General features: G+C 43.4%; 1 protein-coding gene across 5 annotated transcripts in view; it reads left to right on the plus strand.

Annotated features, from left to right (window-relative positions):
- Positions 1-3,277: 3,277 nt before the first annotated feature.
- LOC144602296 (inner centromere protein A-like) overlaps positions 3,278-16,020 on the plus strand; it is a 45,056-nt gene continuing 32,313 nt past the window's right edge. For 4 of the 5 annotated variants that reach the window (XR_013548432.1, XM_078415219.1, XM_078415220.1 and 1 more), the window contains exon 1: positions 3,654-3,811. Coding sequence is in view for 3 of the 5 variants with exons in the window: in XM_078415219.1 (XP_078271345.1) it covers positions 3,798-3,811 (14 nt within the window). In the remaining 2 variants the exon portion in view is untranslated. Of the gene's footprint in view, positions 3,362-3,653; positions 3,812-16,020 lie in introns of those variants that run through there. The other variant, XM_078415221.1, reaches the window with a different exon arrangement.

Genomic DNA, 16,020 nt, shown 5'->3' on the forward strand with positions numbered 1-16,020 from the left:
TACTTTACTGTAGTGATTCATACTTAATTCTTATACTCAAACCCTCACTCTATATATTTTTTAAAAAACAATTTGCTTTCCTAGTGGTTTGCTGTGATCATAACTACTGTACCTACTGGTTTCAGTGATTTATGTGCAAGGACTTTCTTTGAAGTGTCTTTTTATTAACTTTTGACGAGGGATCACAGATTGAATATTGCAGTTAATTGTGCAGTATCCTAACAAGTGCGTGCTTGGAAAAAAAAGTGCATGGAAATATTAATATAAGCACAACACAATGTGCCGGAGGAATTCCTCAGGTCAGGCAGCATCTGTGAAGGGAATGACTTCAATGCTACGTTATTGTCACTTGTACCAAGGCACAGTGAAATTTGTTTTTTCTTGCAGTTCAGTAGAGGGCACGTTTAGGGTTGGAACCCTTCTTCAGACTGATTTTCTGCCAGATGCTGCCTGACCAGATGAGTTCTTCCAGCCACCTGGTATTTAGCTCAGGATTTCAGACAAGGGGGGGGGGGGGAAGAGCTGGTATAAATCAGGACCTGATCTTTTCATTGGTTAGCTGATATGCGAAACAGTGCAACCCTGTATATCTCGCACACAAAATGATGTAAATCTTACCATGAATGACAGAAATAAAAAATATTATCCTTGTTTATGAAGTTCATTTTTGAATGATGTAAAATTGAAAGGGGTTGGTGCAATATACTGCTTACCCACAAATGAGATATTTACAAATCACAAAAAAAACAAGGTGCCTATGTTATTTGACCAACTTAATGCTGTTCATTGACTTTAGTTCAGCTTTCAACTCAATAGTCCCCAGCAGACTGGCTGAGAAGCTGCTGGAATTGGGGCTTGGCACCCCTCTGTGTGCCTGGACTTTCTCACCGCCAGGCCCCAAGAGGTCAGGATGGGGGAACACACATCTAGCTCCCTCACCCTGAACATAGGATCCCTCCAGGGTTGTGTCCTTAGCCCCATACTGTACTCCCTGTACACACATGACTGCGTGGCCAGGTTCAGCTCAAACTCCATCATCATGTTTGCTGATGACACTGTGGTGGTGGGCCGGATCTCCGACAACGATGAGAAGTCCTACCAGGAGGAGGTGGCTGATCTGGCACTCTGGTGTCAGGACAATAGCCTCCTCTTGAATGTCACTAAAACTAAGGAGCTGATTGTGGACTTTAGAAGGGCTCAACATCCAAGGACGTACACGCCACTGGAGATAAATGGGTCTACTGTGGATAGGGTGAGCAGTTTTAAATACTTGGGAGTCCACATCACAGAGGATCTGACATGGGCAACGCACATTGCCGCACTGGTGGATAAGGCAAAGCAGCGCCTTTACCACCTTAGACAGCTGAGGAAATTCAGAGTGTCTCTGAGGATCCTTCATCGCTTCCACTCTGGGGCTGTAGAGAGCACCCTGTCTGGCAACATTACAGTCTGGTTTGGGAACAGCTCTGCCCAGGACAAGATGGCCCTGCAGAGAGTAGTGCCATGGGAACTACACTTGCCCCCTTGCAGGACCTATACATCAGGAGGTGCAGATCCAGAGCAAGCAAGATTATGAGGGACCCCTGCCACCCCAGCAACGGACTGTTCCAGCTGCTACGGTCAGGCAAACGCCTCCGCTGTCAAGCTGTGAAAACGGAGAGGATGAGACGGAGTTTCTTCCCACAGGCCATCAGGACTGTTAACTTTTATAACTCCAGGGACTAAATTTTGTTTTCTCTATATTAACTTTATTTATATGCTGTAACTATAATTCTTTTTTGTGCACAATCCGCAGGCATTGCCACTTTCATTCCACTGCACATCGTGTATGTGTATGTGACAAATAAACTTGACTTGACTTGACTTATCAGTTGAATTTAAATATGATTTTTTTTTACATGTTGTAGGGTAGTGGGTAAGGATCGTGTTAATGCATGTAACTCATTTTTCGCAAAAGTGAGGATTAGCGCTATATTGCACCGACCCCCTCAATTATATGTTAAATTCAAACCTAAACTATGATAGTAATGTACATTATTAATGTCTAAAGCTCGCACCTCTGTATCAGTGTAGGTATGTATGCATTACATTTTATTAGAATGCAGAATGTAATATAGAATGAAAAGAATGATAAAATATCCTGACATGTGTTCATAATTATTTTATTCACAATATTAGGATTTCTGGAAATAAGTTTGATGTCACTGATTGCGAATGTGTATGAGTAGGCTCTAAGGAAATGTATGTGAGAGAACAGTGATCATGATAGGGAGAACTATGTGCTGAGAAGTGTGTGCATGACTGATTATATATATATAATATATATATATATATAATATATACACACATATATAACGAGAGAGCGATTGAAAGAAAAAGGTTGCAAAACAAATAATTAGAGGAAATCACAAGAAAGAAACCAGAGATATATGTGTGTGTGTGTACATAGGTATATATATATATATACACCATAAAGGTCGAATCGCCTTTATGGTTTATTATGTACATCATGTGAAAAATAAGATGAAGAGAAATAGAGCATTGCTTCAAATCAAAGTTGCTTCTGATCCAAGGGGAAAGAACTTTGAGATAATTAGATCTCAAAGTTCCTTCTCATGGATCAGAAGCAACTTTGATTTAAAGCAACACTCTATTTCTCTCTTCATCTTATTTTTTCACATGATGTAAATTTAACGCACATATATATATGAATGTGTGTGTTAAATTTGTGCAGAGTGTGTGTTTGAGCAATACGAGGGAAACTGCACAAAAGAGGGGGGTGGGGAGGAAGGATGGGAGGCAAATGGGCAGAAACAGTAAGAAATAATAAATTCACAGAAATTAAGCAGGGGGAAAACATTAAAAAATAAAAATAACGACAAAATGTGAGTAGATAGATGAGGTATTTAATGCTTTCATCGCACGTACTGTTCCCCCACAACACTGATAACACTGCGAGGCATAGCGAACGGCGGGTTTTGCTTACTAAAATGGCGGCACCCATTCCTTCTCTCCTGAGATGCTGCCTGACCTGCTGAGTTACTCCAGCATTTTGTGAATAAATACCCTCGATTTGTACCAGCATCTGCAGTTATTTTCTTACACTTTAGTATAGGCGATTTCAACGGAGTGGTTCATCTTGTTATTTTGTTCTGCAGACACCGTGTCACCATAATATCGTGAGATTTGTTCGTGTCCGAGAACTCGGTGCGGAGATCAGTGACGGGACCTTGTGATTGGCTGGCGCGCTGACCGGGAGTGACGGTGCCATTGTGTCCAAAGATACTAGAGGAACCAGATAGACCACTCCGTTGAAATCGCATGTACTGAAGTGTAGTACGCAAAGGAGCCATTTTAGTAGGTAAAACCCGCCGTTCGTTATCCATCTCGCAGTGTAATCAGTGTTTTGGAGGAACAGTGTGTGTAATTATACCATTAAAATGCAGAAGATATATCATCTATCAATTCACAGATTTTTGTTATTTTTCTTTTTATATGTTTCTGCAAGTTTCTGCTTACTAACATGGCGCCTTGATGTACTACGTTTTTTAGAGTCGAGTGGTCTATCTTGTTCCTCTAGTATCTTTGATTGCTCGTCCCTGCAGCCCCGCCTCCGTTCTCCCCTCTCTGTCCCCGGGCTGAGTAGATCCGTTAGCGGAGAGTTAGAGTGAAACCGCGGCCGCTGTTTGCGCCTCTCCTGCTCGGACGGGTCGGCGGGTTCAGCGGGAGGCCCGGGAGCACCGACCCACACTCAAGTATCAAGGCTGAACGGAGGCCGCGGTTAGAGAACCGGGTCAATGGCGGGGCGGAGGTGAGGCCCCTGGAGGCACCGGTGTGAGTGCGGCCGCACATTTTGCGTTGGGATTTTGCATTGCATTGAGATCTTGGATTCAAAATGTCTTTGTTGATTTTCTTTGTTTATTATATTGTATGTATTTATTGCATTTACAGGCCTATTTAACTGCTGCAAGTAAGAATGTCATTAGTCTGTTGTCAGTCCACATGGCAATGACTTAGTTTTGATTCTCTTGAGAGCTGGAGAAAGGTCTAATGTCGACAAGTAAAATGAGATGTCAGTGAAGGCTCTGGAACCAAGGGTGCCAGAAAATCGGTGGTGGACCTGCAATAGCTATCAGAAGAGGTTGGACGAACTTGGCTTGTTTTCATTGGAGTGTCAGAGGCTGAGGGGAGACCTGATAGAGGTTTATAAAATAGAGAGGATCGATAGTGCACTCGGTCAGAATGTTTCCCCGGCGTGGAAATATAAAATACTAGAGAGCACAGCCACAGCCCCAAGTGGTCAAGATGGGGAGACATACATCTAACCCCCTCACTCTGAACACAGGATCTCCCAGGGTTGCATCCTTAGCCCCCTACCGTACTCCCTGTACACACATGACTGGGGCCAGGTTCAGCTCCAACTTCATCAACAAGTTTGCTGACGACACTGGTGGTGGGCCTGATCTCCGATAACGAGGAGAAGGCCTACCGGGTGGAGGTGGCTGATCTGGCACTCTGGTGTCAGAACAACAGCCTCCTCTTGAATGTCACAAAAACTAAGGAGCTGATTGTAGACTTTAGAAGGGCTCAACATCCGAGGATGTACACGCCACTGGAGGTAAATGGGATTACTGTGGAGAGGATGAGCAGCTTTAAATACCTGGGAGTCCACATCACAGAGGATCTGACATGGACAACACACATTGCCGCACTGGTGAGTAAGGCAAGGCAGCGCCTTTACCACCTCAGGAAATTCAGTCTCTGAGGATCCTTCAGTGCTTCTACTCTGGGGCTGTAGAAAGCATCTTGTCCGGAAACATCACAATCTGGTTTGGGAATAGCTTTGCCCAGGACAGGAAGGCTCTGCGGAGAGTAGTGCGTTCGGCTGAACGCACTATGGGAACTACACTCGCCCCCCTGCAGGACCTATACATCAGGAGGTGCAGATCCAGAGGCAGCAACATTATGGGAAACCCCAGCAATGGACTGTTCCAGCTGCTACAGTCAGGCAAACGCCTCCGCTGTCACGCTGTGAAAACAGAGAGGATGACACGGAGTTTCTTCCCACAGGCCGTCAGGACTGTTTACTCGTATCACCAGGAACTAATTTAATTTACTGTATTAATTTATTTTTTGTGTTTTGTAGTTTTAGCACAATCCGCAGGCGTTGCCACTTTTATTTCACTGCACATCTTGTATATGTATGTGACAAATAAAGTTGACTTGACTTTGGGGGATAGTTTAAAGGAGATGTGTGGGACAAGTTTTTGTGTACAGAGTTTGGTGAATGCCTGGAATGTGCATCCAGGGATGGTGGTGGAGGCTGCTACTATAGTAGTGTTCAAGAGGCTTTTGGATAGGCACATGAGTTGCAGGGAATGGAGGGATATGGATCATGTGCAGGCAGAAAGGATTATTTTAGTTTAGAGATACAGCGCGGAAACAGGCCCTTCAGCCTACCGAGTCCACAACGCCCAGCGATCCCCGAACATTAACACTACCCTACACACGCTGGGGACAATTTGATGTTTATACCCAGCCAATTAACTTACAAACTGATATGCCTTTCGGGTGAGGGAGAAACCAAAGCTCTCGTAAAAAACCCACTCGGGTCACGGGGAGAATGTACAAACTCTACAGGCAGCACCCATAGACAGGATCGAACCCGGGTCTCTGGCACTGTAAGGCAGCAACTACCGCTGCGCCCTCTTGCCACCCGATCAGTTTAGCTGGCATCATGTTCAGCCCATACATTAGTGGCTGAAGGATCTGATCCTGCACTGCACCCAGTTATGGTTCCGGACACCTAGGAAGAGGTTCAGAGGCTCCTGCCTAAAGAAGGGTCTTGACCCGAAATGCACCTATCCACGTTCTCCAGAGATGCTGCCTGACTTGCTGAGTTGCTCCAGCACTTTTGTGTTCTATTGTTGACATTTGTTAATGCTGCACCATTATGCTGTTGCTTTTATTGAATGTACTTGAGTTTGAACTGATTGTATGTTTGCATGGCATTTCACTGTACCTCGGTACATTTCAATTTCAGTTTAGTTTATTGTCACAATGGAAAGCTTTTGTTGCGTGCTAACCAGTCAGAGGAAAGACAATACATGATTACAATCAAGCCATTCACAGTGTACAGATACATGATAAGGGAATAACGTTTAGTCCATACTCCGCCACCTCCAGTTTAAATTCCATTTGGAATATTTTGGAGAACCAAGAAGTGGATACATGCCATTTGGCACGAGGATCCATGTTGTTTATTTTCTCCACGCAACCTCCTCTCCTTTATACCCTTGGTGCTTTGATGTGTCATTGAAATTAAGGGATAACTGTTTCTTTGTAAGTACTGCCGGACCAGTGGGTATTTTGGATCTCCAGTGTCAGCAGCTTGTTGCTATTCTATTTATTATTTTGAATACTGTTCTCCTCAACCTTTCCTGATAGATAAACTTTTTGAACTTTATTTTGTTTAATATCTATTGAGTTCTGTGTTTACAAGCTTATGCTGCTCCAAGTAAGAATCTCATTATTTTCTGGCACACATGATAACAAAACACTCAACACTCATTTCTGATACAGTATTGTTTTTCCAACGTTTTTTTGTTGCAATTTCATTGCATAAATACTCTACTAAGGTTTGAAATTGGTTTAATATACCAGTATCCATACAGTTATCTCTTGGCTTCTAGTAAAAATTATGAAATTCTTTCAAATTCTCTTGTGGAATCTTAAGTTGTCATTGAAAATGGGAAAGCAGCAGAGCTGGAAATGATGTCTCCACACAAACCATAGAATTAATGGCATTACCAGAACATGCTCCTGATGGCACCATAGAAAATGTGCATGTGAAGAAGCTTTTGTTGCCAATTGGATATTTTTCAGACAAAGGATATGCATACCTGAGCAAATTTGTTGAATTGTTTTTTTTTCATAATGTTTCTATGTCCACTATTTGTTCTTGTACTTTCTGAAACCCGATAAATCTCTGCAAAAGTAGTTCTGATCCATTTTTCATTCCATCGGTATTCTTTTCCAATGATTTATCATGATATCACTCTCTGGCAGCGAACGGGGATTATCACCTTATATAAACATTGTTCAAAGTCACAAAGATTGCAAAATTGGTTGGGGTTAGCCAAGCTTCTATATGCAGGATTGTCAAACAAAGGTCCAAAACCAGGTTACCATTGTCCAAGGTCGGGAGGCATAGCCACAAATGGAAAACAACTCCATGAAATGTAAACAGCTGATTCGGGCAGGTAAGAAGGATCTGAGAAAGACAAGCGATGCCTTGAAGAAAGGTTTGGGGGCAGTGGGAGTGCCTTTAATTAAACTCAAGCACCGTGCACCAACATTTCATTGAAGCGGTCACAAAGCCAGAAGAGGGAGGAAGATTGATCGTCTGATTGAACGGTGACAGAAAACAATCTTGCATTCAACATCAGTAAAGCCAACAAAGTGATTGTAAACTTTAAAAGAGGAAAGCTGAGGATTCACAAACCTGTCTTCATCAGTGTAATGGAGAGAGTCAACAATTTCAAGTTCTTTGGCGTGCATATCTGTGTAGAATTTCATTGTTCTGGTCCAGTAGATATAATAAAACACTCTTGACTTGCAATGTTGGTCTGCTGTACCCAGTTGATGGAAAATGAGATCGCTGTAAACTAGTTGAATCCAAGGTTGTCTTGGATTTCCTGCAGTTTTCAAGCTCTACACTTCATTGCGGATTTATTTTCTCTTGTGTAGCTTCCCAGATGGTATTGGTGCATGTCACGTGTACAACATGAATACAATGAAAAGTTTTGTTTTTATTATCCAGTCAAATACAATACATGAGCACCATCAAGCCACACACAAATACAACAGAGAAAAGTACTAGAGTACAGAATATAGTGTTACACCATTGTAGTGTTATAGGTACAGAGTACAGGATGCAAGAAGACAAGACGATTAAAATAAATGGCAAGATCCACAATGAGGTAGGTTGGAAGATTGCGACTACACCTCAGTTATAGGATAGTTCTGTTGTCTGATAACAGGTGGTAGTAATCTAGTCTGTTGCTTCTGTTTCCCACATTAAACTCATTGGGCCCACTTGCATGTATGCTTGTCCTCTGAAACGATATCTGTATGTGTAGTTAACTTCCACATCTAGGCTGATGGGAGCCAATTCTGTATTCACACTATTTCTAGTGATAATCTGTGTTACAACATGAACATAGAAAATGGAACAGTACTTTGCTTGGGCAGTTTATAACCCAGCAGTATGACTTGATTTCTCTAACGTCAAGTAACTCTTACTTTCAGGAACAGCACCGCATATTTCGCTTGGGCAGCTTGCACCCCAGCAGTATGAACATTGACTTCTCTAACGTTAGATAGTTTCTCGTCCTCTCCCCCTTCCCAGTTCTCCCACTGTCTTCCTGTCTTGAACTACATCCTTTCTTTGTCCCGCCCCCTGACATCAGTCTGAAGAAGGGTTTCGACCCAAAACGTCACCGATTCCTCCCCAGAGATGCTGCCTGACCCGCTGAGTTACTCCAGCATTTTGTGATACCTTCGATTTGTACCGGCATCTGCAGTAATTTTCCTACACAGCAAAGCTTTGTGAAGTGGGAAGAAGCCAGAATAACCAGTGCAACCAAAAGTTGTGTGTGTATGTAAAATCCATACGTCTGCAATATCCCACATTGTTTCGTGGAGCTCCAGAGAATGGGATTCTCATGATGGGATTTTAGTTCTCCCTTGACCAAAAGAACATCCAAGTAGTTTACCAACAGATTAGAGTACTAGCTGCAGAAAGAGACTGCAGACGGATTGTTTTCTTTGGGATGCTGGATTTCCAGGGAGACCTGGCAGATGTATACAAAATTATAAGAGGGTAGACAGTCAAACATTCTTCTCAGGGTGGAAATATCAAATATAGGGCATAGCTTTAAGGCAACCTTTATTTATTCAAATTTTCTTCATAGCTGCAATTATCCAGTCGTGGCATTACACCTTTTTTCTCTCTACTTCCAAAGCTAATTACATCTCTTTTGTCACGTAGTGACCAAAACTGTATGCAGTACTTAAGTTACCTAGCTAGTGTTGTATGCAGTTCTAGTATTACCGCACTGACCTTATTTTGTGCCTTGAATAATTTTGAAAAAAGCTTGAATGGTGATTATCCATTCATCTGCCGTGCTAGTTTCAGGGACCCGTGAGTGTGCACTTGAAAGGTTTTGAGTTCCTCCACACCACTTAATTTCTTGTCACTTATATATTCCCTTGTCTTGCATTTCCTCAAATCCAATACTTCATACTTCTGAATTAAATTGCATTTGACACTTTCAGTCCAACTGGACAGCTCTTCTAATCTCTGTGCAGTCTAAAGCTCTTCTTCCTTACTGTCACGTCCACTGCCAATTTTTGTATCTTTGCTAATTTTCTTATCGTTCCCTGAACCATTGGGTTCAGATCGCAAAGGAACAAAGGTCCAAGAACAGAGGCCTGTGACACCCATTGGTAACTGCTTTCATTTTAAACACCTCTGCTCCCAATTCCCCCTTCTACGTCGCATCTGCTCCCAAGATGAGATGTTCCAAACCAGGACATCTGAGATGTCCTCATTTCGTTAGGGGGTAGGGGTTCCCTCCTTTCGCAGATGAGATCCTCACATGTGACCCCATTACCTCACAGCTCTGCTCTTGCTCCCCCTCCCCCCAGTCACAACAGGAGCAGAGTACCCCTAGTCCTCAACTTTCACCCCATTAGCCTTCACGCAGAGCACATCATCCTCCAACATTTTCGCCACATCCAATGGGATCCCACCACGAGCTACATCTTCCCATTTCCACCCCTTTATGCTTTCCCCAGAGACTCTCTAGTTAACTCATCCCTTCCCACCCAAACCACCCCCTCCCCAGGTACCTTCCCCTGCAACTGCAGGAGATGCAACACTTGTCCCAAAACCTCCTGCCTTGACTCTGTCCAGGGACCCCGGCAGCCCTTTCTGGTGAGGCAGAGGTTCACTTGCACCTCCTCCAACCTCATCCACTGTATCCGCCGTTCCAGGTGTGGACTTCTATAAATCGGCTAAGCTAAGCGCAGACTTGGCGATCGTTTCGCTGAACATCTTCGCTCAGTCCACCACAACCTACGTGATCTCTGGGTTGCCAAATACTTTAACTCCTCTTCCCATTTCCTGATTGGCCTTTCTGTCCCAGGCCGCCTCTGATCAAATGTAAATTGGAGGAACAGCACTTCATATTTCAATTGGGCTGCTTAAAACCTAGCAGTATGAATATTGATATCTCTAACCAAGTAGCCCTTGCATCCCTTCTTTCTCCGTCTCTCCCCCACCCGAGTCGTTGTACTAGTTTTACTGTCCTGTTTAGGTTCCACTGTATAACTCATCACTTCTCCCACAGACAACTATGGACCATTGTGGTCTCCACTTTTCCTTGATTATCGTTGCTTTTTGCACATCTTCCATTTATTTGTCCTAAGTACTGTCTATATCTCTTGTTCCTCTGACTCTCACTCTGAAGAAGGATCTCGACTGGAAACATCACATATTCCTTTTACCCATTGATGCTGCCTGACCCGATGAGTTACTCTTGCTTTTTTGTCTGCGGTTTAAATCAGCATCTGCTGTCTCTCCCTACACAATTATTTTCCTTTGCTGCCACTTCTGGATCTAATTTGCCATCTTTGAGGATGTAACTAGGAAAATTGACAGGGGAGAGCCGGTGGATGTGGTGTACCTTGACTTTCAGAAAGCCTTTGACAAGGTTCCACATAGGAGATTAGTGGGCAAAATTAGAGCACATGGTATTGGAGGTAGGGTACTGACATGGATAGAAAATTGGTTGACAGACAGAAAGCAAAGAGTGGGGGTAAATGGGTCCCTTTCAGAATGGCAGGCAGTAACTAGTGGGGTACCGCAAGGCTCGGTGCTGGGACCGCAGCTATTTACAATATACATTAATGACTTGGATGAAGGGATTAAAAGTACCATTAGCAAATTTGCAGATGATACAAAGCTGGGTGGGAGTGTGAACTGTGAGGAAGATGCTGTGAGGTTGCAGGGTTACTTGGACAGGTTGTGTGAGTGGGCAGATGCATGGCAGATGCAGTTTAATGTGGATAAGTGTGAGGTTATCCACTTTGGGGGTAAGAGTAGGAAGGCAGAGTATTATCTGAATGATGTCAAGTTAGGAAAAGGGGACGTACAACGAGATCTGGGTGTCCTAGTGCATCAGTCACTGAAAGGAAGCATGCAGGTACAGCAGGCAGTGAAGAAAGCCAATGGAATGTTGGCCTTCATAACAAGAGGAGTTGAGTATAGGAGCAAAGAGGTCCTTCTGCAGTTATACAGGGTCCTAGTGAGACCGCAGCTGAAGTATTGTGTGCAGTTTTGGTCTCCAAATTTGAGGAAGGATATTCTTGCTATTGAGGGCGTGCAGCGTAAGTTTACTAGGCTAATTCCAGGAATGGCGGGACTGTCATATGTTGAAAGATTGGAGTGACTAGGCTTGTATACACTGGAATTTAGAAGGATGAGATGAGATCTTATCGAAACGTATAAGATTATTAAGGGGTTGGACACGTTAGAGGCAGGAAACATGTTCCCAATGTTGGGGGAGTCCAGAACAAGGGGCCACAGTTTATGAATAAGGGGTAGGCCATTTAGAACTGAGATGAGGAAAAACTTTTTCAGTCAGAGAGTTGTGAATCTGTGGAATTCTCTGCCTCAGAAGGCAGTGGAGGCCAATTCTCTGAATGCGTTCAAGAGAGAGCTAGATAGAGCTCTTAAGGATAATGGAGTCAGGGGGTATGGGGAGAAGGCAGGAACAGGGTACTGATTGAGAATGATCAGCCATGATCACATTGAATGGTGATGCTGGCTCGAAGGGCCGAATGGCCTCTACCTGCACCTATTGTCTATTGTCTATTTCCTTGAATTCAATGAACCTTTTTTCTTGACCTGCCTGGCAGGATTGGTCATTGATTTATCCATCAACTTTGCTGATAATTAATTTACCCATCAAATTAATTTTGTTTTTCATTTACCTTTAAAATTAAAGTACACTGTTAACAGTCTTCCAATCTTCTGGCATCACTACTTTTGCTGAAGATTAAAAATTTCATGGGAGCCTCAGAAAATTTACTCCTTTAACATTTATAACAGCATGGAAGAAAGACGCAAAAAGCTGGAGTAACTCAGCGGGACAGTCAGCATCTCTGGAGAGAAGGAATGGGTGACATTTTGGGTGGAGTCCCTTCAGACTGGTTAGGGATAAGGGAAATGAGAGATCTAGATGATGTGGAGAGATAAGGAACAATTAATAAAAGATATGCAAAAACGTAACAATGATAAAGGAAACAGGCCATTGTAGGGTGAAAATGAGAAGCTAGTGCGACTTGGGTGGGGGAGGGATAGAGAGAGGGAATGCTGGGGCGACCTGAAGTGAGAGAATCAAAATTCATATCCATAATATTCATATCAATATCCACAAGTTCCGGAGGGTAGCCAATGTAACTCCACTTTTTACGAAATGAAGGAGAGAGAAAACGGGGAATTATAGACCAGTTAGCCTTACATCGGTAGTGGGGAAGATGCTTGAGTCGATTATTAAAGGTTATAGCAGCGCATTTGGAAAGCAGTGACGGGATAATTCAAAGTCTGCATGGAATTATGAAAGGGAAATCATGCTTGACCTATCGTCTGGAATTTTTTGAGGATATAACAAGTAGAATGGATAAGGGAGAGTCAGTGGATGTGGTGTATCTGGACTTTCAAAAAGCCCTTGACAAGGTCCCACTGAGATTAGTGTGCAAAATTAGAGCACATGGTATTGTGGTAGGGTATTGACATGGATAGAGAACTGGTCGGCAGACAGGAAACAAAGAGTAGAAATTAACGGGTTCTTTTCAGAATGGCAGGCAGTGACTAGTGGGGTGCCACAAGGCTCGGTGCTGTGACCCGTTATTTACAATATATATTAACGATTTAGATATAAATGTGACATCTTCAAGTTTGCGGATGACACAAAGCTGGGTGGCAGTGTGAGCTGCTATGAGGTTGCAGGATGACTTGGATAGGTTGGGTGAGTGGGCAGATGGATGGCAGATGCAGTATAACGTGGATAAATGTGAGGTTATCCACTTTGGTGGCAAGACCGGGAAGACAGATTATTATCTGAGTGGTGTCAGATTAGGAAAAGGGGAGGTGCGACGAGATTTGGGTGTGCTTGTACATCAGTCACAGAAAGTAAGAATGCAGGTACAGCAGGCAGTGAAGAAAGCTAATAGCATGTTGGCTTTCATTGCGAGAGGATTTGAGTTTAGGAGCATGGAGTTCCTACTGCAGTTGTGCAGGGCCCTGGTGAGACTGCACCTGGAGATTTGTGTACAATTTTGGTCTCCTAATTTGAGGAAGGAAATTATTGCTATTGAGGGAGTGCAGCAGCTAGGTTTACCAAGTTATGGCAGGACCAACATATGATGAAAGAATGGGTTGACTGGGCTTGTATTCACTGGAATTTAGAAGAATGAGAGGGGATCTTATAGAAACATATCCAATTCTTCAAGGATTGGACAGGCTAGATGCAGGAAAATGTTTCTGATGTTGGGGGAGTCCAGAACCAGGGGTCAGAGTTTAAGAATGAGGAGTAGGCCATTTAGGACTGAAATGAGGCAAACCTCTTCACCCAGAGAGTTGTGAATCTGTGGAATTCTCTGCCACAGAAGGCAGTGGAGGCTAATTCACTGGATGTTTTCAAGGGAGAGATTTAGCTCTTAGGGCTAAAGGAATCAAGGGATATGGGGAAAAAGCAGGAACGGGGTATTGGTTTTAGATGATCAGCCATGATCATATTGAATGGTGGTGCTGGGTCGAAGGGCCGAATGGCCTACTGCTGCACCTATTTTTCTATGTTTCTGTACCACTGGGCTGTAAGCTGCCCAAGCGAAATATGAGATGCTGTTCCTCCAATTTGTGTTTAGCCTCACTCTGATAATGGAGACGACCTGGGACAGAAAGGCCTGAGTAGGAATGGGAAGGAGAATTAAAGTGTCCGGCAACTGGGAGATCAGGTTGGTTCAGGTGGGTTGAGCGAAGGTGTTCCGTGAAACAATCGGCCAATCTACGTTTGGTCCCGCCGATGTATACAAGTCTACATCTTGAACACCGGATAAAGTAGATGAGGTTGGAGGAGGTGCAAGTGAACCTCTGCCTAACCTGAAGAGTTAAGGGAGGATGTATAGGGACGGGTGTTGCATCTTCTGCAGTTGCAGGGGAAGGTACCTGGGGAGGGGGTGGTTTGGGTGGGAAGGGATGTTAACCAGGGAGTTGTGGAGGGAACAGTCTCTGCGGAAGGTAGAATGGGGTGGAGATGGGAAAATGTGACTATGTGGCTGGTGGTGGGATCCCGTTGGAGGTGGTGGGATCCCGTTGGAGGTGGTGGAAATTTTGGAGGATTATGAGGAGAAATATTTTTTTTAAAGGAATTTTGGAAATATTCAGCAGATCTAATGGCATCAGTAAAGAATGAAAGAGAGTTGACATATTACACCTGGATGGGCTTTCCACTTTCAATTATGCTGAATCCTCTAATACTATCCTTTAACTATGTTTACCTTGTTTAAAATTTGAGTTTTTCTCCTAAACTGAAACAACAGCATTTCAAAATATCATTGAAGAACTTAGCCCACATACTCTACTTCCATATGCAGGTTATATTCTTGGTCCGAATGAGCCATTTCCTTGGTTGGCCTTTGGACTTTATGTACTTGAAAGCATTCCCAGAATTGTAAAAGAAAATCGCAGATTACACCATTGTAGTGTGTGAGGTATCAAATAATGACAAGATGGAGTACAGGAAGGAGATTGAGAACCTCCTAACTTGGTGCCAAGACAACAACTTTTGTCTCAATGAGAGCAAGACAAAGGAGATTATGTAGGAAAATAACTGCAGATGCTGGTACAAATCGAAGGTATCACAAAATGCTGGAGTAACTCAGCAGGTCAGGCAGCATCACAGGAGAGAAGGAATGGGTGATGTTTCGGGTTGAGACCCTTAACGTCATCCATTCCTTCTCTCCTGAGATGCTGCCTGACCTGCTGAGTTACTCCAGGATTTTGCGATACAAAGGAGATTATGATCGACTTCAGGAATTGATACACATACAGTATACATTGACAGTACTGAAGCAGAGATTGTTGAAATCTTTAAGTTCTTATGAATAAATATCACCAACAACTTGTCCTGGACCAACCATATCGAAGCAATGGCTAAGAAAGCCCACCAATGCCTCAACTTCCTTAGAAGGCTTTGGAAGTTTGGAGTGTTCCCAAGAACTCTCTCCAACTTCTACAGATGTGCTGTAGAAAGCATTTTATCAGATGTATCACATCATGGTTTTGGAACAGCTCCATCCAAGAGTGCAAGAAATTGGAGAGAATTGTCGATGTAGCCCAGACCATTACGCAAACCAACCTCCCTTTCATTGACTCCATTTACACTTTGCACTGTCTCGGCAAGGTCACTAACATAACCTAGGACAAGTTTCATCCCGGTCGCTCCCACTTCTGGGATTTTGTATGTTCTCCCAATAACCATGTGGGATTTCTCCAGGTGCTCTGGTTTCCTCCCACATTCTAAAGACTTGCAGGTTGATGAGCTTCTGTGAATTGCCCTTATTGTAGTGTAGGAAGTGGGATAACATTGAACTAATTTATGGGTGATTGATGGTTGGCATGGACTCAATGAGATGAAGGGCCTGTTTCCATGCTATATCTCTAAACTAAGCCCTCTCTAAACTCTAATCAGCAGTGTTGTCATCAGCACCCCCCCCCCCCCCCCCCACAACCCCTCTTTCATTCCCTCTGTTACCTTTCTATATTAAGCTACATATCCTGTCCTTCACTCATGATTCTAATGATATTATAATTCCATGTGCTGATCCTTACTCTAAGATCATCCAAATGACCATGCAGGATTCAGACGTGTCCATAAGGCAAGCCACTCC

The sequence above is a fragment of the Rhinoraja longicauda genome, chromosome 18 (assembly GCF_053455715.1).
Source record: "Rhinoraja longicauda isolate Sanriku21f chromosome 18, sRhiLon1.1, whole genome shotgun sequence".
Lineage (NCBI taxonomy): Eukaryota > Metazoa > Chordata > Chondrichthyes > Rajiformes > Arhynchobatidae > Rhinoraja > Rhinoraja longicauda.